The sequence below is a fragment of the Salvelinus namaycush genome, chromosome 21 (genome assembly GCF_016432855.1).
Source record: "Salvelinus namaycush isolate Seneca chromosome 21, SaNama_1.0, whole genome shotgun sequence".
NCBI classification, from domain to species: domain Eukaryota; kingdom Metazoa; phylum Chordata; class Actinopteri; order Salmoniformes; family Salmonidae; genus Salvelinus; species Salvelinus namaycush.
Window position 1 is genome coordinate 8,276,342 of NC_052327.1, and position 22,876 is coordinate 8,299,217.

The 22,876-nt window shown below is 43.5% G+C and overlaps 1 protein-coding gene across 1 annotated transcript; it reads left to right on the plus strand.

The window, feature by feature from the left end:
- Positions 1-267: 267 nt before the first annotated feature.
- Positions 268-22,531, plus strand: sat2b (spermidine/spermine N1-acetyltransferase family member 2b). The gene is made up of 6 exons (XM_039018026.1): positions 268-430; positions 5,110-5,161; positions 5,247-5,330; positions 21,352-21,453; positions 21,705-21,745; positions 21,949-22,531. Exons 1-6 carry the CDS (start codon positions 368-370, stop codon positions 22,126-22,128), a joined length of 522 nt encoding a protein of 173 aa, XP_038873954.1. The 5' UTR covers positions 268-367; the 3' UTR covers positions 22,129-22,531.
- The last annotated feature ends 345 nt before the right edge of the window (positions 22,532-22,876 follow it).

The window sequence follows — 22,876 nt, forward strand, 5'->3', positions numbered from 1 at the left end:
GTCAAACAGCTTAAAATGGGGTGCCTGGACACTATACGGTACAAATATAGCGCTGTACAGGAAAAACGATTCTTTGTGCCGATGTTTCATTAAGTTTTTATTTTATCAGAATATAAAAAGTTATGAATCATTGTTAATGTTTAAACAATTATTTTTCGTGTGTCGTTAATAAATACATGCTATTGACGTTTTATACTATTACGCGGATTACTTTTATATTTTTAAATCTGAAATTCCGTGAACCGGAAGTCGCTGACGAGACAGTGATGAAATCTTTCCAATTGATTTGTACAAGTCGATAACAGTCGAGTCGTTGCTGTAGTTTGTTTATACTGTAGCCTACGTCCGCTAAAATACAGGTTTAAAAATGAATTTTAAAGTCCGCGCTGCAAGAAAAGAGGATTGTAAGGAAATATCTAGAATGATTATGGTGAGTTTGCTAAACAACGTCGTACACTCAACCTGTCACATGGTGCATGTTCAGTAAAAGTAATTTTGCTGCACTCACTGCTTTTTTACATTGTAGCGATCGCAAGCCAAATAGCCTATCATTCATAATAGCTGCATTTACATTGCAGTATAATTGCCTGTGTCCAAGTTGTGTTAGGCTACTACAGTTTGCTGAGTGCAGTAATTTTGCAGTTCAAGTGCAGATTTATTTTTACATTCTGCAAGTTATGGAAGGATGGAAGTAGAATGTTGGTTAGAAACCTGGGGTGCATTGTTTGATTAAAGGTTTGTTACGTTGCGTAACGGCTTGTACGGTGTAATCATTCGTCCAAAACGTTTTGCAATGGAAAGAGTTAGTTTGGAGTTTTTTTTTTCTCTGCTGCTACTTGCTGTTTGTTATCTATGCATAGTCACTTTATACCTACCTACATGTACAAATGCCTCGACTAACCTGTACCCCCTGTATATAGCCTCCAGGTAACCAAATGGCTACCTGGACTATTTGCATTGTGTGCCCCCCCTCAACCCCGCTACTCTCCATTTATCATATATGCATAGTCACTTTAACTATACATTCATGTACATACTACCTCAATTGGGGTGACAAACCAGTGCTCCCACACATTGGCTAACTGGGCTATCTGCATTGTGTCCCACCACCCGCCAACCCCTCTTTTATGCTACTCTCTGTTCATCATATATGCATAGTCACTTTAACCATATCTACATGTACATACTACCTCAATCAGCCTGACTAACCGGTGTCTGTATGTAGCCTCTCAACTTTTATAGCCTCGCCTGTCTTTTACTGTTTTATTTATTTACTTACCTATTCTTCACTTAACACCTTTTTTTGCACTATTGGTAAGTAAGCATTTCACTGTAAGGTCTACCTACACCTGTTGTATTTGGCGCACGTGACAAATAATAAACTTTGATTTGACAATGACTCTGTACCGGTACCCCAGTATATAGCCTCCACATTGACTCGGTACCGGTACCCCCTGTATATAGCCTCCACATTGACTCTGTACCGGTACATTTACATTTAAGTCATTTAGCAGACGCTCTTATCCAGAGCGACTTACAAATTGGTGCATTCACCTTATGATATCCAGTGGAACAACCACTTTACAATAGTGCATCTAAATCTTTTAAGGGGGGGGGGGGGGGGTTAGAAGGATTACTTTATCCTATCCTAGGTATTCCTTAAAGAGGTGGGGTTTCAGGTGTCTCCGGAAGGTGGTGATTGACTCCGCTGACCTGGCGTCGTGAGGGAGTTTGTTCCACCATTGGGGTGCCAGAGCAGCGAACAGTTTTGACTGGGCTGAGCGGGAACTGTACTTCCTCAGAGGTAGGGAGGCGAGCAGGCCAGAGGTGGATGAACGCAGTGCCCTTGTTTGGGTGTAGGGCCTGATCAGAGCCTGAAGGTACGGAGGTGCCGTTCCCCTCACAGCTCCGTAGGCAAGCACCATGGTCTTGTAGCGGATGCGAGCTTCAACTGGAAGCCAGTGGAGAGAGCGGGGTGACGTGAGAGAACTTGGGAAGGTTGAACACCAGACGGGCTGCGGCGTTCTGGATGAGTTGTAGGGGTTTAATGGCACAGGCAGGGAGCCCAGCCAACAGCGAGTTGCAGTAATCCAGACGGGAGATGACAAGTGCCTGGATTAGGCCCTGCGCCGCTTCCTGTGTGAGGCAGGGTCGTACTCTGCGAATGTTGTAGAGCATGGGCCACCGCCTTGATGTTAGTTGAGAACGACAGGGTGTTGTCCAGGATCACGCCAAGGTTCTTAGCGCTCTGGGAGGAGGACACAATGGAGTTGTCAACCGTGATGGCGAGATCATGGAACGGGCAGTCCTTCCCCGGGAGGAAGAGCAGCTCCGTCTTGCCGAGGTTCAGCTTGAGGTGGTGATCCGTCATCCACACTGATATGTCTGCCAGACATGCAGAGGTACCCCCTGTATATAGTCTCCACATTGACCTCGGTACCGGTACCCCCTGTATATAGTCTCCACATTTGACTCTGTACCGGTACCCCCTGTATATAGCCTCCACATTTGACTCGGTGCCGGTACCCCCTGTATATAGCCTCCACATTTGACTCGGTACTGGTACCCCCTGTATATAGCCTCCACATTGACTGTGTACCGGTACCCCCTGTATATAGCCTCCACATTGACTCGGTACCGGTACCCCCTGTATACTTCAACATTTTCAGATTGCGAATGGAGCCACTCCTTTTGTGACGAAAACGAAATTGCAACACTGCATTACGCTCCGTCGACTTTGTTTGCGTATTGTCTGTAAACCCCTTAAGAATGAATTTAATTAGGAGATACATCTTCAGCCTTGCTGACAAACACGCTGCTATGGCCTAATAGTCATTGCATAGGCTATAAACCTAAATGTAGGCCTACAACGTTTTACATTGGGGATGGGCACGATTATTTGAATAGACGTTAGTATTGAATTACTTCGGAGAGTATATCATTTTTAGAAAAAATATATAGGCATATTTTAAGAGGCTCCATGTGAAGTGGGGTTTTTCTAATCAATGCAAAATGGAATTAAAATGATGGAATTAAGTTGGCTAAATGAGGAGTAGGCTACATGATCATACCTAATACTAATACTTCCCCGAGATCTAGACCGCCGTGTGCCCGGTGTGTTGATGCTCAGGAGGAGACCTGTGCGTAATCCTCTCTGCCAACTCCTGCTGGACAATGGAACACAACAAACAACCACTCACATTCCAAGTATTCTGAAGAGCAAGTCCCCCCCCCCCACACACACACTTTCTAGTTTTTATAAAGTTACTAAACCCGTCCTCCAACCCAAATCTCTACCCTAAACCGGGTCTGTAATCTATTGCCAACCCTACCCCCTGAACCTTTACCCTAAGCCAGGTTTGTTTTCTCTACTCAACCCAACCCCCCTCCTAAATGATCTTTTTAATTTATCTTCTTTGCATTATATTATCCAATAAAGTTTGTTTTAATTCAAACCAAGTCGCGGAAAACCAAAGGAGAACTCCAACACCCCTCCCCTTGTCCCTTTCCAAACTTCACCTCACCCTATTGCTGGTGACCAGCATGCTGCTACACTGGTGCTGGTGACCAGCATGCTGCTACACTGGTGCTGGTGACCAGCATGCTGCTACACTGATGCTGGTGACCAGCATGCTGCTACGCTGGTGCTGGTGACCAGCATGCTGCTACGCTGGTGCTGGTGACCAGCATGCTGCTACACTGGTGCTGGTCACCAGCATGCTGCTACACTGGTGCTGGTCACCAGCATGCTGCTACACTGGTGCTGGTGACCAGCATGCTGCTACACTGGTGCTGATCACCAGCATGCTGCTACACTGGTGCTGGTCACCAGCATGCTGCTACACTGGTGCTGGTCACCAGCATGCTGCTACACTGGTGCTGGTCACCAGCAAAAGAAAAACATGAAGGCATTGCTAACAACAGCTAAGAATTTAGCCCACTAAGCTACTACTAACTAGCCGAGCTGTACAGACCCCACGGTCCGGCTTTAAGTAGCACACGTATAACCCAGCTAACAGAACATCTCGCCCATAGCTATGGTTACTGCTTTCCCCGTACTGGATGAACTAAACCAAGCACTCGAATTTGAACGCTTCGTGCTGCTTATTCCCACCAAGGTGGAAGAAAGAAAAGGGGTGATTCCAACGCCAGAATAGCCCAATAAATATATGTTAACAATACTGGATGAACACCTGACTGGATGAGTTTAACATGCAGTATTTTTTTTAATTCCTTAGACGAATTAGCATATTACATATATAGTTAGCATAACGTAGTATAAAACGTTTTCTAATTTCATACATTTCTTCGAATTGTTACAAACTCTGTTTTACATAAAGCATGTAGATATGTTAATAATATGACCACCCTACTTTAAGTGATAGGGCTTAAGTTACTGTAATGATGTATTCCGTGCAAATAGTCTGGGTTGCCATTTGATTAGGTGTTCAAGAGTCTTATGGCTTGGGGGTAGAAGCTGTTTAGAAGCCTCTTGGACCTAGACTTGGTGCTCCGGTACCGCTTGCCGTGCGGTACCAGAGAGAGTACCAGCACGGCTGGAGTCTGACATTTTTTAGGGCCTTCCTCTGACACCGACTGGTATAGAGGTCCTGGATGGCAGGAAGCTTATATGGTTACTAATGTCATAACAATATTACCACCCTATCTTGAGATATTGGACAGAAAGTGTTGAATTTAAGATTCCAGGCAGGTAATTTGGTGCCTCATCGGAAGGGATTATCAGTGACCTTTTCCGATTACTTAAATAAGATCTCAACAATAGTAAGTCCTATCCTGATGATATAAAGTGTTCTGTGTTTCTGAGAAGCTGCTCTATATCATGGAATACACCAGAACAAAAGTTTTATTTTGACCCCCATCACCCTACTTACATGGGAAGTGAAGTGGTCCGCTATTGGCCGTTGCTCTTGTCAGTCTATGAAACACATTGTGTCATTGGATCTTCCTGAGACTCTGCCCCTACAAGGAGTTACCCCACAGTGAGACACCATCATAGAACCATGGTTACTTTAAGTAACCTTCTGTTTCTTCATGTAGGCCTACTGTCTTTTTACATTTCCACCCCCCACATTTGTCTGTTTCTCTTAGGAGTTGGCTGTGTATGAGAAAATGGCAGACCAGGTGAAGACTTCTCATGAAGGTCATTTGACAACTTTTGCCAGTAATTTAAAGTTATTTCCTTTAAACTTGAACCTGAACTTAACCTGTCTCCGTTTCTCTGGCAGAGTTGGAGCGTGATGGGTTCTCTCCAAACCCCTTCTATGAATGCCTGATCGCTGAAGTGCCAGATGAACACAAGACCAAAGATGGTAAAAGATCTGCATTTCAATGCAACTTAATGCCTGTACATGTGAAAATGTGTTGTGCTTGTATGGAAGCTCATATGTTCATATCAAATTTGATTAGATTGCAGTGCCTAATCATTAGTATTCAACCCCCTTGGGTTTCTTTACATTTTATTACAAAGTGGGATTAAAATTGATTGAATTGTCATTGATCTACACCAAATACTCTGTCAAAGGTTTTTTTTCTCTCGACTGAGGGACCTTACAGATAATTGTGTTTGCGGTGTACAGAAATGGGCTTGTTGCACACAGTGAGTTCATACAAATGATGTGATTTGCTAAGCAATTGTTTACTCCTGAACTATTAATACTTTGTGCACCCTCCCCTGGTGAGGATAATGGCATTGAGCCTTTTTCTATCATGTTTTATAAGATGGGAGAACACATTGGGAGGGATCTTAGACCATTCCTCCATAGTGAATCTTTCCTTATCCTTGATATCTTTCGATCTGCGCTTATGGACTGCCCTCTTCCATTCAAACACACATGTTTTCAATTGGATTCAAGTATGGAGACTGAGATGGCCATTGCAAAATGTTGATTTTTAATGTGTGTTTGAGGTCATCGTCTTGCTGGAAGATCCACTTGCGGCCATGTTTCAGTCTCCGGGCAGAGGCAACCAGGTGTGTGGCTAAAATGACTTGGTAGTTGGTAGAGTTCGTGATGCTGTTGACCATAAGGTCCCCAGGACCAGTGGAAGCAAAACAGCCCCATCACCATGTTTTACAGCTTTAGGTATGGTATTATATTCTGTGCATGCGTCATTCTTTCACAGCCAAACCCAGCACTGGTCTGCATGGCCAAATAGCTCTATTTTCATCTCATCTGCCCATAGCACCCAATTCCAGTCCAAGTGCCAATGCCATTTAGCAAACTGCAGCCGTTTACATTTTCTGATTGCTCTCAATAAATACTTTTTTATGTCAACCCTTCCAAGTAGCCTATTATCATGGATGTGGTGTCTAATTGTAGATTTGTAGACCCCAAGATGCAACCAAGTTCTGAAATTCTCCAACTGTGGCCTTCAAGATACACTTGGATCCTCTACCAGGCAGGTTAAATGTTGCCCTAATGATGGTAAGATCTATATTAGTTTTTTCAGTAGTTTTCTTTTGTACCCATTGCCTGATTTATGAAAGTCAACAACCATTTGTTTCTTTCCCCATGGTGATGATGACAGGGATTGTACACACTCATTTTTATACCCCAGTGGCGACATGAAGAAATGCTATAGTATACTATGGTCTAAATACTGTAGTATTACTATATTTATATACTATAGTATTCACTAGTGTTTTTGGACATGACTGTAGTAAAATATAGTATTCCCTTGTGTTTTTGAGGACTTAACTGTAGTATATTATAGTAACACCTGCCGATTTAGAGTTAGCAAAAATGGCATAACTACCAGACTAAGCCGGTTACTGTTTAATGAGGGGAACACCTCAACCAGAACATAAGACACACAGGTTTGTGACAGGACACCTATTGAGTTGGGTCAACCGTTCTGAGAAATGCAACAGACCATACAACACCTTAGCAAAAATATAAACAATGTATTACAATTGTAACAATTAAACGTCAGACAGTTTCTAGGCCAAATAAAGGGAAACCGTATAGAGGCAGATATGAAGAACAAGCAACGTTTAAAGCTTAGAAGATTAGGTTTGCTTGATTGACACAAATAACACATTAACAAGAGTACACCAAAATGACTTATTTGATCTGTTACCTCTACTGGATATACAACAGTGGTTTCAGACATTCAAGTTCACAAGATGCCCAAAAACAGAGAGAAACAATACTGTACTTCTGATGGTAGAAAATAACAGTTAACTTAATTTACGTAAATCAATATTTTAGAAATATAAAATGACTACTTAAAGACAGTCAACTTATTGGAGGGCGCTGCCAATAAACTGCCTGGACCTCAAACCAGCAAAGCCTCTTCAAAACAAATCAGCTGAAAACAAAAGGATGACATTGCAGTGGCTTTACATAAGGAACATCTTCAAAATTGTAACACATGAATAAACTCACTGATGGTCCAACTCAACACACCATTCAGAACTATCGACCACACCCCTAACATTTATTCAAGACAGCATGGTCACCAAATGGTTGCTCACAGAAACAAACCGACGCTCTCCCCTGAACATGATCAAGGGGTGCTTTTTATACAGTTCTTGCATGTCCTCCCCTAATAAGGGTGCCCAGGGAAACACTGACCAAAACGTTGGTTCCTAGCCTGTCACACAATATTCTTCTGTTACAAGATTGTAACTGCTTGAGGTTAAGATGAGGGTTATGGTGATGCCCATCTACTGTGTGACTCCAGTTAAAGACCAGGCGGAGGCAGTGATGCAGTTCAGTTTAAAAGTCTTCATAGATTCAGGTAATGGAGACGATACAGTACGGGGAATGAGTGACAGTTGTTGACATGAGACCAAGACTCTTGAATTGAGTCTTGGTTGGCTTTGTATGGAGTAAAGTTTATCTAAAAGGAGACGCAAGGTGCAAATAATAACAGCAATGAACATACATAATTAATCATCTTTTAATGTCAATAATCAATGACTATATGCAAATGCAATAAGCATATAAATGGGTAAAACTATGCACATATATACACTGCTCAAAAAAATAAAGGGAACACTTAAACAACACAATGTAACTCCAAGTCAATCACACTTCTGTGAAATCAAACTGTCCACTTAGGAAGCAACACTGATTGACAATAAATTTCACATGCTGTTGTGCAAATGGAATAGACAAAAGGTGGAAATTATAGGCAATTAGCAAGACACCCCCAATAAAGGAGTGGTTCTGCAGGTGGTGACCACAGACCACTTCTCAGTTCCTATGCTTCCTGGCTGATGTTTTGGTCACTTTTGAATGCTGGCGGTGCTTTCACTCTAGTGGTAGCATGAGACGGAGTCTACAACCCACACAAGTGGCTCAGGTAGTGCAGCTCATCCAGGATGGCACATCAATGCGAGCTGTGGCAAGAAGGTTTGCTGTGTCTGTCAGCGTAGTGTCCAGAGCATGGAGGCGCTACCAGGAGACAGGCCAGTACATCAGGAGACGTGTAGGAGGGCAACAACCCAGCAGCAGGACCGCTACTTCCGCCTTTGTGCAAGGAGGAGCAGGTGGAGCACTGCCAGAGCCCTGCAAAATGACCTCCAGCAGGCCACAAATGTGCATGTGTCTGCTCAAACGGTCAGAAACAGACTCCATGAGGGTGGTATGAGGGCCCGACGTCCACAGGTGGGGGTTGTGCTTACAGCCCAACATTGTGCAGGACGTTTGGCATATGCCAGAGAACACCAAGATTGGCAAATTCGCCACTGGCGCCCTGTGCTCTTCACAGATGAAAGCAGGTTCACACTGAGCACATGTGACAGACGTGACAGAGTCTGGAGACGCCGTGGAGAACGTTCTGCTGCCTGCAACATCCTCCAGCATGACCGGTTTGGCGGTGGGTCAGTCATGGTGTGGGGTGGCATTTCTTTGGGGGGCCGCACAGCCCTCCATGTGCTCGCCAGAGGTAGCCTGACTGCCATTCGGTACCGAGATGAGATCCTCAGACCCCTTGTGAGACCATATGCTGGTGCGGTTGGCCCTGGGTTCCTCCTAATGCAAGACAATGCTAGACCTCATGTGACTGGAGTGTGTCAGCAGTTCCTGCAAGAGGAAGGCATTGATGCTATGGACTGGCCCGCCCGTTCCCCAGACCTGAATCCAATTGAGCACATCTGGGACATCATGTCTCGCTCCATCCACCAACGCCACATTGCACCACAGACTGTCCAGGAGTTGGCGGATGCTTTAGTCCAGGTCTGGGAGGAGATCCCTCAGGAGACCATCCGCCACCTCATCAGGAGCATGCCCAGGCGTTGTAGGGAGGTCATACAGGCACGTGGAGGCCACACACACTACTGAGCCTCATTTTGACTTGTTTTAAGGACATTACATCAAAGTTGGATCAGCCTGTAGTGTGGTTTTCCACTTTAATTTTGAGTGTGACGCCAAATCCAGACCTCCATGGGTTGATAAATTTGATCATTTTTGTGTGATTTTGTTGTCAGCACATTCAACTATGTAAAGAAAAAAGTATTTAATAAGAATATTTCATTCATTCAGATCTAGGATGTGTTATTTTAGTGTTCCCTTTATTTTTTTGAGCAGTGTATATATAGCAGTAGCAGTTAATAATGAAGGGCCAGAAAGGGGGTGGAATAGCATGCAGCATGGTAGGCCGAAGCTATAGCAGACTATCAATGGCTGCATAGTATGGCAAGCAAACAAACTAAATAAAAATAGCAAGCATAGCCATAAAACAGGCCTAGTTAGCATAACAAAGGCAATGCACAAAAAGGGCAACAATTATTAACGTGTCAATCATTAGACAATCATTAATATGCTAGGTATTTGAAATGCTCCTCTTTGATAATATGATATGTGACTTCAAGTCTTACGTATTTATGATTGTCTGAGTAGAGCAAGCCACTATCTTCCAAAAATACCACAGCTTCCAAAAATATAAACACATGTAACAACTTGTAAGATTTTACTGAGTTACAGTTCATATGAGGAAATCAGTCAATTTAAACAAATAAATTAGGCCCTAGTCTATGGGTTTCACATGTCTGGGAATACAGATATGCATCTGTTGGTCACAGATGCCTCACAATGGGCCTAGGGATCTCATCACGAAGACACATTTCCGATTTGAGCAGGACTATTATGAGATGGAGTTACATTGAGATGCCACCGGGCTGCAAGCAAAGTCGGGAGAAGAGGAATATTGGGACAGGGACTATTGAGAATTTTCCAGAACATGTGTGGCCATTATACATTTCAGGATAGTCAGCAAGATGAGTGCACTATATGTGGGTCTGGGTCATTAGACACCATTAGACATGCACCTGTCTGGGGAGTGGACATGACTGGTTATTTCTGTGACGGTGTTGTGGCCTAATATGTACTGTTGCTATGGTTACACCTCTTGGGTCTTTTCCAGAACACGGGTGTTCCTGTCGGAAGAGCTAGCAGGATGACGTGTGTTTGTTTTTGTAAAGTGCTATGGACTGTTGCTATGGTCCTACATCCATGCACCTGTCTTAGTCGAGAACAAGTCTGTATGTTTGAACTATTGGTGTGGCTCTACAGTTTCCATGCCCTAATATGAAACCAAACTAAAATGAGTGCAAGGCAATAAGATAACGGTGGCTAAATGCCAGAGGGGATGAGTCCTTAAGAGGAGTTACTATGTGTGACATAAGGAGGAAAAATGTATAAGAAGTATGTGCCAAGACTGGAAAGTGAGTTACTTTCATGAACCAACTCAGCTTTTATAATGGTGTAATAAAAGTCTGTTTGAACTCACAGGCTCCGTTATTTGAGAAATATGATAGGACACCGAAAGGTGGATTTCTGAGGAGGAATGGAGGGGGAAAAAAGATGAAGAAGAGGTTGAAGGGAATGTGGAAAGCAGAGGTTGGATTTGAATTTGAGGAAGATGGCAATAAAAATGGAGATGGAGTGTCGAAGAAGATTGGTGTCACGTGCGAACAGAGTGAGCTGTGCACCAGACCGAGTTCTGGAGGTGAAGTGGAAGTGAATGAGGGCGAGTTAAGTGAGGTGGAAGGTGTGGTGAAGAGCTCAGAACCTGAGCCTGACATCAATGGACACGATAAAGAAGAATCTGGTGCAGTAGGAATGGGTGGGAAAGGAGTTGGGTGCAGTTGAATCAGTGAAAGTATCTTGAAGTGGACTTGTGATATTTGTTTGTTTCTTCCGTCCAGATGGAGCGGGTGATCCGTGTCACGCAACTTCGGTCAAGACCTGTTTTTTGCTTTGCTCTTAGGAACAGGGCACCGTTGAAAGGAGTGATTACTGGGGTAGCGTTAAGCGTCGCGGTGGAGCAATTGAAGTTGAAGATTCCTGGTGTTTGTGACGCCCATCTTTTGTTGTGACGCAGACCCGGTGGGAAGCGTGGTGAAATAGAGGAGTCACTGTCAGTCCTTTTGAGTTTTGAGTCAGTCTTTACCCAGCATTCATGCTAGGATACAGTTGAAGTCGGAAGTTTACATAAACTTACGTTGGAGGCATTAAAACTCGTTTTTCAACCACTCCACAAATTTCTTGTTAACAAACTATAGTTTTGGCAAGTCGGTTAGGACAACTACTTTGTGCATGACACAAGTTATTTTTCCAACAATTGTTTACAGACAGATTATTTCACTTATAATTCACTGTATCACAATTCCAGTGGGTACACTAAGTTGACTGTGCCTTTAAACAGCTTGGAAAATTCCAGAAAATGATGTCATGGCTTTAGAAGTTTCTGATAGGCTAATTGACATCATTTGAGTCAATTGGAGGTGTACCTGTGGATGTATTTCAAGGCCTACCTTCAAACTCAGTGCCTCTTTGCTTGACATCATGGGAAAATCAAAAGAAATCAGCCAAGACCTCAGAAAACAAATTGTAGACCTCCACAAGCCTGGTTCATCCTTGGGAGCAATTTCCAAATGCCTGAAGGTATCACGTTCATCTGTACAAACAATAGTACGCAAGAAAAACACCATGGGACCACGCGGCCGTCATACCGCTCAGGAAGGAGACTCGTTCTGTCTCCTAGAGATGAACGTACTTTGGTGCGAAAAGTGCAAATCAATCCCAGAACAACAGCAAAGGAACTTGTGAAGATGCTGGAGGAAACAGGTACAAAAGCATCTACATCCACAGTAAAATGAATCCTATATCGACATAACCTGAAAGGCCGCTCAGCAAGGAAGAAACCACTGCTCCAAAACCGCTATAAAAAAGCCAGACTGCGGTCTGCAACTGCACATGGGGACAAAGATCGTACTTTTTGGAGAAATGTCCTCTGGTCTGATGAAACAAAAATGGAACTGTTTGGCCATAATGACCATCGTTATGTTTGGAGGAAAAAGGGGGAGGCTTGCAAGCCGAAGAACACCATCCCGACCGTGAAGCACGGGTGTGGCAGCACCATGTTGTGGGGATGCTTTGCTGCAGGAGGGACTGGTGCACTTCACAAAATAGATGGCATCAGAGGAAGGAAAATTATGTGGATATATTGAAGCAATATCGCAAGACATCAGTCAGGAAGTTAAAGCTTGGTCGCAAATGGGTCTACCAAATGGACAATGACCCCAAGCAAAATGGCTTAAAGACAACAAAGTCAAGGTATTGGAGTGGCCATCACAAAGCTCTGACCTCAATCCTATAGAACATTTGTGGGCAGAACTGAAAAAGTGTGTGCGAGCAAGGAGGCCTACAAACCTGACTCAGTTACACCAGCTCTGTCAGGAGGAATGGGCCAAAATTCACCCAACTTATTGTGGGAAGCTTGTGGAAGGCTACCCGAAACGTTTGACCCAAGTTAAACAATTTAAAGGCAATGCTACCAAATACTAATTGAGTGTATGTAAACTTCTGACCCACTGGGAATGTGATGAAAGAAATAAAAGCTGAAATAAATCATTCTCTCTACTATTATTCTGACATTTCACATTCTTAAAATAAAGTGGAGATCCTAACTGACCAAAGACAGGGAATTTTTACTAGGATTAAATGTCAGGAATTGTGAAAACCTGAGTTTTAAATGTATTTGGCTAAGGTGTATGTAAACTTCCGACTTCAACTGTACAGTACCAGTCAAAAGTTTTGACACACCTACACATTTCTAAAAACAATTTTCTACATTGTAGAATAATAGTGAAGACATCAAAACTATGAAATAACACATATGGAATCATGTAGTAACCAGAAAAGTGTTAAACAAATCAAAATAAATTTGAGATTCTTCAAAGTAGACACCATTTGCCTTGATGACAGCTTTGCACACTCTTGGCATTCTCTCAACCAGCTTCAAGAGGAATGCTTTTCCAACAGTCTTGAAGAAGTTCCCACATTTGATGAACACGTGGAGTGGTTAAAAAACGAGTTTTACTGACTCCAACCTAAGTGTATGTAAACTTCCGACTTATATTATTATTATTAATATATATTTTTTTGCTAAATAGGTGGGGCTCACCTGCCCTGAATGACGGGTCACCACTGATCTTGGTGGCAAATGCTGTTTGCCTCCAACCTTGTTTTAGTACCACAGCTTCCTCTGAGCTTGATGTCAGTGGCCATCGACAACAGGGCATCATAGATCTCCCCGAGTTGGTAACGCACAGGTTTCACAGCCTCCACCCGGCTCTCCCAGCTCGTGGTGCCTGGTGGTTTCACTGTGAGTCCATCTTTTACGTACTTTTTCGGCAAGTCCCAGCGGTGTGTAGATCCGGATAAAAATCTCTTGGATGGTGTTAAAAAAACTCAGGAGCCTCCAAGCAACATGATGCTTCATCAGAGAGAAGCAGGTTCAGTGAGTGCGCGCTGCATGGCACAAAAAAGGACCTTGGATTGATATCCTGCACTCTCTTTTGAACTCCACTGTGCCTCCCCCATATATTCGCTCCGTATTCATACCCTTGCCCTCGCATGTCCATGTTGTCATGTTTCTGTAGTTTTGAAATGAGCAACTCGGTCCTGCAAATCGCCCCTGTTGCGTCAAGCAGTTCGCTAAACTCCAGGAAGTGCTCTCGTGCGCCCTGACCCATCATCCTCGGTTGAAACAAAATGCACCACCATGGCCGTCGGCTCTGTTTTGCTCTTGTCTGGTGTGCTGTCCAAAATTTATAGAAAAATATTTAGCTGCTTTTAGCTCACTGCACGCTGTCTGCTGGATCTCTTGTGCCAGCATGTCAATGATTTTGTTCTGGATTATTTTAGAGGTAGTGCATGTGTTTCTTTGGATTGTACTCTCCTTACATGCTCCTTCATGATTCCATCAAAAATACCCAGCATTTCCACAAACTTCAGAAAGTTCCCATTATTTGGCTCGTTCAGCCTGTCAGTGGTCCCATGTAGCACAATGTTCTGGGTGGCCATTACAGGGCTATGAGTCAATGCAGCACCTACTGCCAGTGGAGAGTCTCTCCGTCAATAGCTCGCTGGGCTTGTGCATCAATAGTTTGTTTGGACACCAGCCTGATCTCCAGCTCCTTCCACCTCTGGACACTATCTAGGTGGTCATGCGACTTGTCATGCGAGCTGAGGAGGTGGCACAGATTCGTCCAGTCCCTGGTTCCATCCCTGACCATCCCTGGTTCCATCCCTGACCAGCGCAGATTTGCAATCGTGTGAAAAAAGTTTGAGGCAAAAACAGAAGGCTGGATCATTTTGCTTGGAATAGACAAGCCATGGTCTCTCCACTCTCTCCCCGTTCGCCATCCTCCTATTGTGTAGTGGCCCCTCATCTCTTGGGAAATTCCCCCCCTTTCCCTGATGTGACCCAGCCTGCACTAACATGTCCCGTAAAGATCCATTCATATATTTTTGCCACTCACCGGGATCTTTTATGTTTTTTGTCTGGGAGTCAGATTTAGCAGCAGCACCACCACTGTCATCGGGGACGGGGAGCGACGAATCTGATTCCGGGTCCAAGATAGTAGCTCTCCGCCAGCATTGCTTGGTGTGGCTAGGCCTGGTGCTACCACCTGTTCTTGTCCACGCAGAGAGCTGTCGTCATCGGTGGAAGTGTATGGCTCGGACTCCTCCGGTTCGCCCTCTTCGCTGTTAGAACCAGAGAACTGGGGCTCGTCCATCTCGGCGAATGAACAGCTTGTCCCCGGAGGCTTGCCCTTCTCCACACCGGCTGATGGACAATACTGCACGTTCATACATTTAAGCAGAGAATTTATTTGGTTTAGAGATTGCGCCTCTTTTCTCATTCGTTTTTTAAAATATTTGCTTCCTGATAGTTTTTGTCTCTTAGACATGGTAGCAAATCTTGTTTGAGATCTCCATAGCTTACTTTTAGCTGAATTTATATCCACTAGTAGTAGCTAGCTAACGTTAACAGGCTAGGTTAGGTTACTGCCTTAATCACTAATCGTCTTAGGCACACACAAACATTAAAAAACAAACAATAATTTGATTGGCAGATTCATTTTTATTAATGTTTCACAATTGGATAATCCCATATAAACACACACATCACCATAGCTACCAAGGATAGTGGGAGTGAACTTCAGGAGAAGCGGGAATGGGGTGGGGGCAGGAACTGAAGCAACGGCTGTGAGCTGGGGGCTGGGGCACCAGCTGTGTAGTAGCCAATTGGGGGAGCCGGAGGGCGGCAGCCAATTGCCAAAATGCCACCCCAAATTCAAGTGCCGACATAGGCGGCCGCCTAATCTTGCCTAATGGGAGAGCCGGCTCTGAGTATACTACAGTGATGTCCGCAAAAACACTACAGTGAATACTACCGTAAAGTCCGCAAAAATATTACAGTGAATACTGTAGTATAATACAGACATGTCCACAAAAAAACACTATAGTGAATACTAGTGCTGAGCGATTTTAAAAAACGTTGTCTGTTCAAATACTTAAATTCCATTTTTTTTTTGTGAGCCCAACTCACTGTTTCTCAAGAGACATGAAATCATTTGCGAGAGAAATCAAATCTAGAACCTTGTGGGACGCTGGGCTAATGGGAGTTTTCATTAAGCAAATATTCAAACCTAGTTCGGTGCAGAAACGTGGTAATTAACTACAATGACCACTGCGTCAGTTTTTTCTGTTTTGGGCAGAGACCGATCAGAGAGGAAGTCGAAGTGAGAGGTTTCACTCTCGCCAAAATCTGTCAAAAATAAGCCCTTCGCGTTTCTATGGGATTATTTTGTCGCCTGCCTTCCCGCCTTTGGGACAATGACTCCTAATGTTAGGGCGGGGGCATGAGCATCTCATCGCTATACAGATCTCTGGATGGATACACTTTTACGCCTGCTACGTTATGTTAGATTCACGCAAACTGCATAGATGATCGCATGAGAGAGGAATGTACACAACAGAACGACGAGAGGGACAGAGACAATTTGTGAAAGTATAATTTATCTACTTTGAAGAACAAGTCATGATTTCATCAGACCGCTCTGAAGAATACTTAGGCAATCTAGCTAAATAGGGAGAATAACTGGTTGGCTGACTGCTACTGCCTGAGCAGAGATGAGATGATAACTTTAAGGTAAAAAAAGAATAAAGTCATCAAATAAAAACGAAGTAATATACACAACTTAAATATTTAATTATTTCATAGTAACTTTACATTGTTCTATTGAGGTCTACCCTATGTGGACCTGACAGAGACAATGGAATATTTTTGGGGGGAATTTCCTTCAAAAAGCTCTAAAATCATTGTAATGTCAATATAAAAGTACTCAGGCAAGATGGCGCCGACAGACATGGCAGCTCTGCTTCTAGCTCCTAAGCAACTTTGCAGTATTTAATTTTTTTTTTTTTTTTTTCAATTTTATTTTTATTGAACCTTTATTTAATTATGCAAGTCATTTAAGAACAAATTCTTATTTACAATGACGTCCTACCCCGGCCAAACCCAGACGACGCTGGGTCAGTTGTGCTCTGCCCTATGGGACTCCCAATCACGGCCGGTTGTGATAAAGCCTGGAATCAAACCAAGGCCTGTAGTGACACCTCTAGCACTGCGATGCAGTGCCTTAGACCTCTGCCTGTGTTATTTATTACATTATTAGCCCAGAACGATTTTTGTGTTATTACATACAGACGGAAATAACTTTTGGATATCAGAGCGGTGGTAACTCACCAGCATTACGACCAGGAATACGACTTTACCGAATTGGATCCTTTGTTCGTTCCCCCCAGGGCAATTGAACTTATCTCAGAGGCTTCTAGTCCGACTCTGGCGTGCACACCATCCACTGCTTCCGAGTATATTACTTGCTAATGTTCAGTCTCTGGACAATAAAGTAGACGAGCTCAGGGCGAGGATCTTCTTCCAGAGAGACATCAGGGACTGTAACATACTCACGGAATCATGGCTCTCTCCGGATATACTGTCCCCGTCCATGCAGCCAGCTGGGTTCTCAGTACATTGCGCAGACAGAAATAAAGAACTCTCCGGGAATAAGAAAGGCGGTGGTGTATGTTTCATGATTAACAGCTCATGGTGTGATTGTGATAACGTACAGAAATACGTTATCAGAAATACGTAAGTCCTTTTGTTCATCCGACCTAGAATACCTCACAATCAAATGCCGACCGAGATAATTATCTTCGGTTATAGTCACAGCTGTTTGTATTCCCCCTCAAGCCGATACCACAGATAGAACAATGAGACAGATATTTCACTGGGCGTATAAATATGAAGCATCCGCTTGTAGTTTCCACTCACTACCAAATATGGTAGTGAGAGGAAGCCCACTGGTGGGCAGTGGGAGAAGATGTAGCGAGAGGGATTTTGGCCAACATTCTACAAATTTTCTCATCAATGAAACATTTGCTCTCAATACAGTTTTTTGTTCCCAAAACTATAGTCTACAATGGACAGAGTGGACTAAGTTTTGTAGACTTTACCCTTTGCAAAAGTTTTTAAAAATTGCGCTGTGCAGAAGGAGTGCAAAGGCGAATTGAGTTACTGCACACGCGCACTTCACAGAGTAGGCTTTCCCGAACGTAAATATGCAGACGCATGCTAGAATGTGCCAATAGGATCTCGCTAGTGCGTGCCTGGCTCTGCCCATCTCCTTGCTTGTTCAGCCCACTATGACTCATTTGAATACAAACAGTGTAGTTATTCCCTCTGTAAGGCAATCAAACAGCCAAAACGTCAGGACAGAGACAAAGTGGAGTCGCAATTCAACAGCTCAGACACGAGACGTATGTGGCAAGATCCACAGACAATCACGGATTACAAAGGGAAAACCAGCCACATCGCGGACACCGACGTCTTGCTCCCGGACAAGCTAAATACTTTATTCGCCCACTTTGTGGATAGCACAGTGCCACCGACGTGGCCCGCTCCCAAGAGTTGTGGGCTCTCGTTCTCCATGGTCGACGTGAGTAGGACATTTAGGCGTGTTAACCCTTGCAAGGCTATTGGCCTAGACGGCATCTCTAGCCGCTACCTCAAAGCATGTGCAGACCATCTGGCTGGAGTGTTTACAGACATATTCAATCTCTCCCTATCCCAGTCTGCTGTCCCCACTTGCTTCAAGAAGCCACCATTGTTCCTGTACCCAAGAAAGCAAAAGTAACTGAACTAAACGACTATCGCCCCATATCACTCACTTCTGTCGTTATGAAGTGCTTTGAGAGAGGCTAGTTAAGGATCATATCACCTCTACCTTACCTGACACCCTAGACCCACTTTAATTTGCCTACCGCCCCAAAAAACAGACGATGCAATTGCCATCACACTGCACACTGTCCTATCCCTATCTGGACAAGAGGAATACCTATGTAAGAATGCTGTTTATTGACTATAGCTCAGCATTCAACACCATAGTACCCTTCAAGCTCATCATTAAGATCAGGGCCCTGGGTCTGTGCAACTGGGTCCTGGACTTCTTGATGGGCCGCTCCCAGGTGGTGAAGGTAGGAAACAACACTCCACTTTGCTGATCCTCAACACAGGGGCCCCACAAGGGTGCGTGCTCAGCCCCCTCCTGTACTCCCTGTTCACCCATGACTGCATGGCAACGCAGGCCTGTAACTCAATCATCAAGTTTGCAGACGACATCACAGTAGTAGGCCTGATTACCAACAATGACAAGACAGCCTACAGGGAGGAGGTGAGGGCCCTGGGGGAGTGCTGCCATGAAAATAACCTCACCCAACGGCAACAAAACAAAGGTGCTGATCATTGACTTCAGTAAACAGCAGAGGGAGCACCCCCCCTATCCACATCAATGGGACTGCAGTGGAGAAGGTGAAAAGCTTGAAGTTCTTTGGCGTACATAATCACTGACAAACTGAAATGGTCCACCCACACAGACAGTGTGGTGAAGAAGGCGCAATAGCGCCTCTTCAACCTCAGGAAGCTGAAGAAATTTGGCTTAGCACCTAAAACCCTCACAAACTTTTACAGATGCACAATTGACAGCATCCTGTCGCGCTGTATCCGCCTGATACGGCAACTGCACCGCCCGCAACCGCAGGGCTCTCCAGAGTGTGATGCGGCCTGCCCAATGCATCATCGGGGGCAAACTATCTGCCCTCATTTTGACAGCTATCTTTTTGAGATGTAATTTTTTACTTTTTAAACAAAAGCTCTTTCTCTGAGAAATTATATTAGTATAATATAATTTCCCCCTTTTTGCATACAATATAGCTCAGAATTGTATTATTTATTTCGTCTTTTTTGCTCATCTTTATCAAGGGTGTCAATAATTTGAGGTGACTGCATATAACTAAGACATTTTAGTTATTTCGTTTTTATTTAATTGTAAACATTTATATTTCTTTTCACTTTGACATTATGGAGTATTTTGTGTAGATCCGTGACAGCCGTTTATTACATCACGAAAGACGGCACCCTACACAGAGCAATGTCCCCAATCACTGCCCTGGGGCATTGGGAAAAGTTTTTTAGACCAGAGGAAAGGGTGCCTCTCACTGGCCCTTCAACACCACTTCCAGCAGCATCTGGTCTCCCAAGTTCTAGAGTTTCATCAGAACGTTGCAACAACATTAATGTTAAAAATTCATTACACCTCATGTCTTGTTCCTGTTGTTGAACCAATAAAGTCCCTGTCAGATGAACTGCTGATCCATTCATAGCTGTTTGTCTGTTGGCAAGGTTAGAGATACTCACACACAGTGCTTTTAACACACAGTGCCTTCAGAAAGTATTTATACCCATATTCCACATTTTGTTGTGTTACAGCCTGAATTCAAAATGGATTCCATTGTCGTTGCTTTCACCCATCTACAGAAAATACCACAGGGACATTCATTGTCGTCTAGGTAAGCAACTCCAGTTGAACTTGATAGGTGTAAGCAATAGGGGGAATGCACGTTGAAGTAAATCTCAGCTGTGTTAGAAGTTAATAGAACACTTTTGATCATAGTGATTGAGGAGTATCTTTAGAACAGGCTAATATGCCCCACCAACATTAGACAACTATTCAGAATCAATGATGACCAACACAGACATGGTGGCGTAGCAGGAAGATCTGAATGCTGTGAGCCAAGAGGTTGTAAATTCAAACCCAGGTAAGGACATGTTGAATAATAATGACTGAATAAATGAACATGCACAATATCATATATGTCAAATACTGTATATAAGTGGCGCAGCGGGTTAAGGCACTACATCGCATCGCAGTACTGAGGTGCCACTACAGCTATGACTAGGAGCCCCATAGGGTGGCACACAATTGACCGTCTGGGTTAGGGGAGGGTTTGGCTGGGGGGCTTTAGCTCATCGTGCTCTAGCGTCTCTTTGTGGCGGGCCGGGCGAAGCTGACTCGGGTTGTCAGTTGAATAGTGTTTCCTCTGACACGTTAGTGCGGGTGACTTCCAGGTTAAGCGAGCGGTGTGTCAAGCAGCGCGGCTTGGTGGGACATGTTTTGGCGATGAGACAAGGTCGTAACTACCAATTGGGTATCTCGGAATTGGGGAGAAAATTGTGGTTAAAAAATGTATACTGTAAGTATGTTAAAAGCACTGTGTGTGAGTATCCCAAACCTTGCCAACAGACAAAAAGAGCTGTGAATTGATCAGTAGTTCACCAATCAAGGAATTTATGGGCTTGGCAACAGTAACAAGGTGTAATGAAACATAAACATTTGGGACCATCAGGCGACGTCCTGACAACCGACACACATTAATGTTCTTGCACTGTCCCATAAAACGTGTCTAGAACATTAATATTCTGAAAACCTAACCGTGCTCTAGATAAGTTTTGCTTGACATTAAGGGAATGTTCTCCTAACTTTAACATTCTAAAACGTCCCTCAGAAGGTTTTTTGCTAACATGGATAGAATGTTCTCCTAACTAACGGAAAACTGGACGCTCAAACATGAGGGGAACATTACGGGTAACACAGTTGGGTATCAGCTGACACTGCTTGTTTGTTGTGTGAAGGGTACACCGTCGTTGGGTACGCCCTTTACTTCTACACCTACAGCACGTGGAAAGGGCGGTCCGTGTACATGGAGGACCTCTATGTAATGCCTGACTTTAGAGGTAAATATGCATGTACACTTATTAGCCTACTGTACAACTATACTACCGTGTCTGTACAACAGTATCTGTTAAGTTCATAATTGAGTCAGCCAAATGTTCTACCAGATGTATAGAAAGAAATGGAAAATTGGAAGAAATAAATCACACTTTGGGCTTTGCATTTGGTGTTTAAACACGGGAACGATTTGAGAAAGTACTGCTGTTAGGCTAGAAATGCTCCACCTCATGTCTGTTTAATTTTCTCCCTGTAGGAAAAGGCATCGGAAAGGGACTGATGGCCAAAGTAGCTCAGGTCGGTTTTATGTTCCACTGTATGGCTGATCCCAACTGGGACTCCTGCATCTATCTACCATGTTCATTATTATGTATGACTGACACATGAATGACATTGTGTGATAAGAAGGTTCATTTATTGCCATTGAACCACATCATCTGAATAGAAGTGATGCTGTGTTCTCTCTATGATTGATTAGTTGTGTGTGGTTGCTTCTCCAGGTAGGGGTGGAGAAGCAGTGTGTGCGGCTGCAGTTGTCTGTCCTAGAATGGAACAAACCGTCACTAGATTTCTACATTGCCAAGGGTGCCGAGGACCTGACTGCCAAAGAAGGTTGGCACTTCTTACGGTTTGATGGACAAACCCTGGACACATTAGCTAAGGAAGCACCTAAAGATTAGAGCATTTTATAAGCCTGGGTCTAGTTTAGTTCCGCCCATAACATCACACAGTGGGCAGGTTCATTTTGCATTGGTGGGTGGAGATTTCACTTTTCACTTTAGGACTAATGGAAACGCAGCTCAGCCGGAGCCCTGGGCGATGCAAAACAAACTCTCCCAGTCCTCCTTTATGCTTAATGTGCATTTAAATATAGTCAAACATTATTACATTTTTATATATATATATATAAAGTTTGGACACAGCTACTCATTCAAGCTGTCATCAAGGCAAACGGTGAATACTTCAAATGTATTTTGATTTGTTTAACACTTTTATGGTTACTACATAATGTGTTATTTCATAGTTTTGATGTCTTCACTTATTCTGCAATGTAGAAAATAGTAAAAATAAATAAAAATTCTGGTACTATGGACTGTTTGTGTATAAATATAATTTGTTTAGGTTGATGTGTCCTCAAGCTGTATTAAACCTAAATCTATAATTCAGAAAAGCAGCAACATTGAACTAGCACATAGCCGGTGGAGCGTTTGTCTGAACATTGTGAGCAAGCATTTTAACCCTCTACCACTTGAAGGTGCCAAATCATTTGTGAAAACTCTAAATCAACTTTAGTTTTGCTAAATAATTAAAGTCATAACTTTTAATATAGATTTTAGCAACCTACATATACAAATATAGATAATAAAAAAGGTTTTGCATAAGAAATATGTAATTTTTGTGAGGTAATCTTGACCTGAGTACAAATCA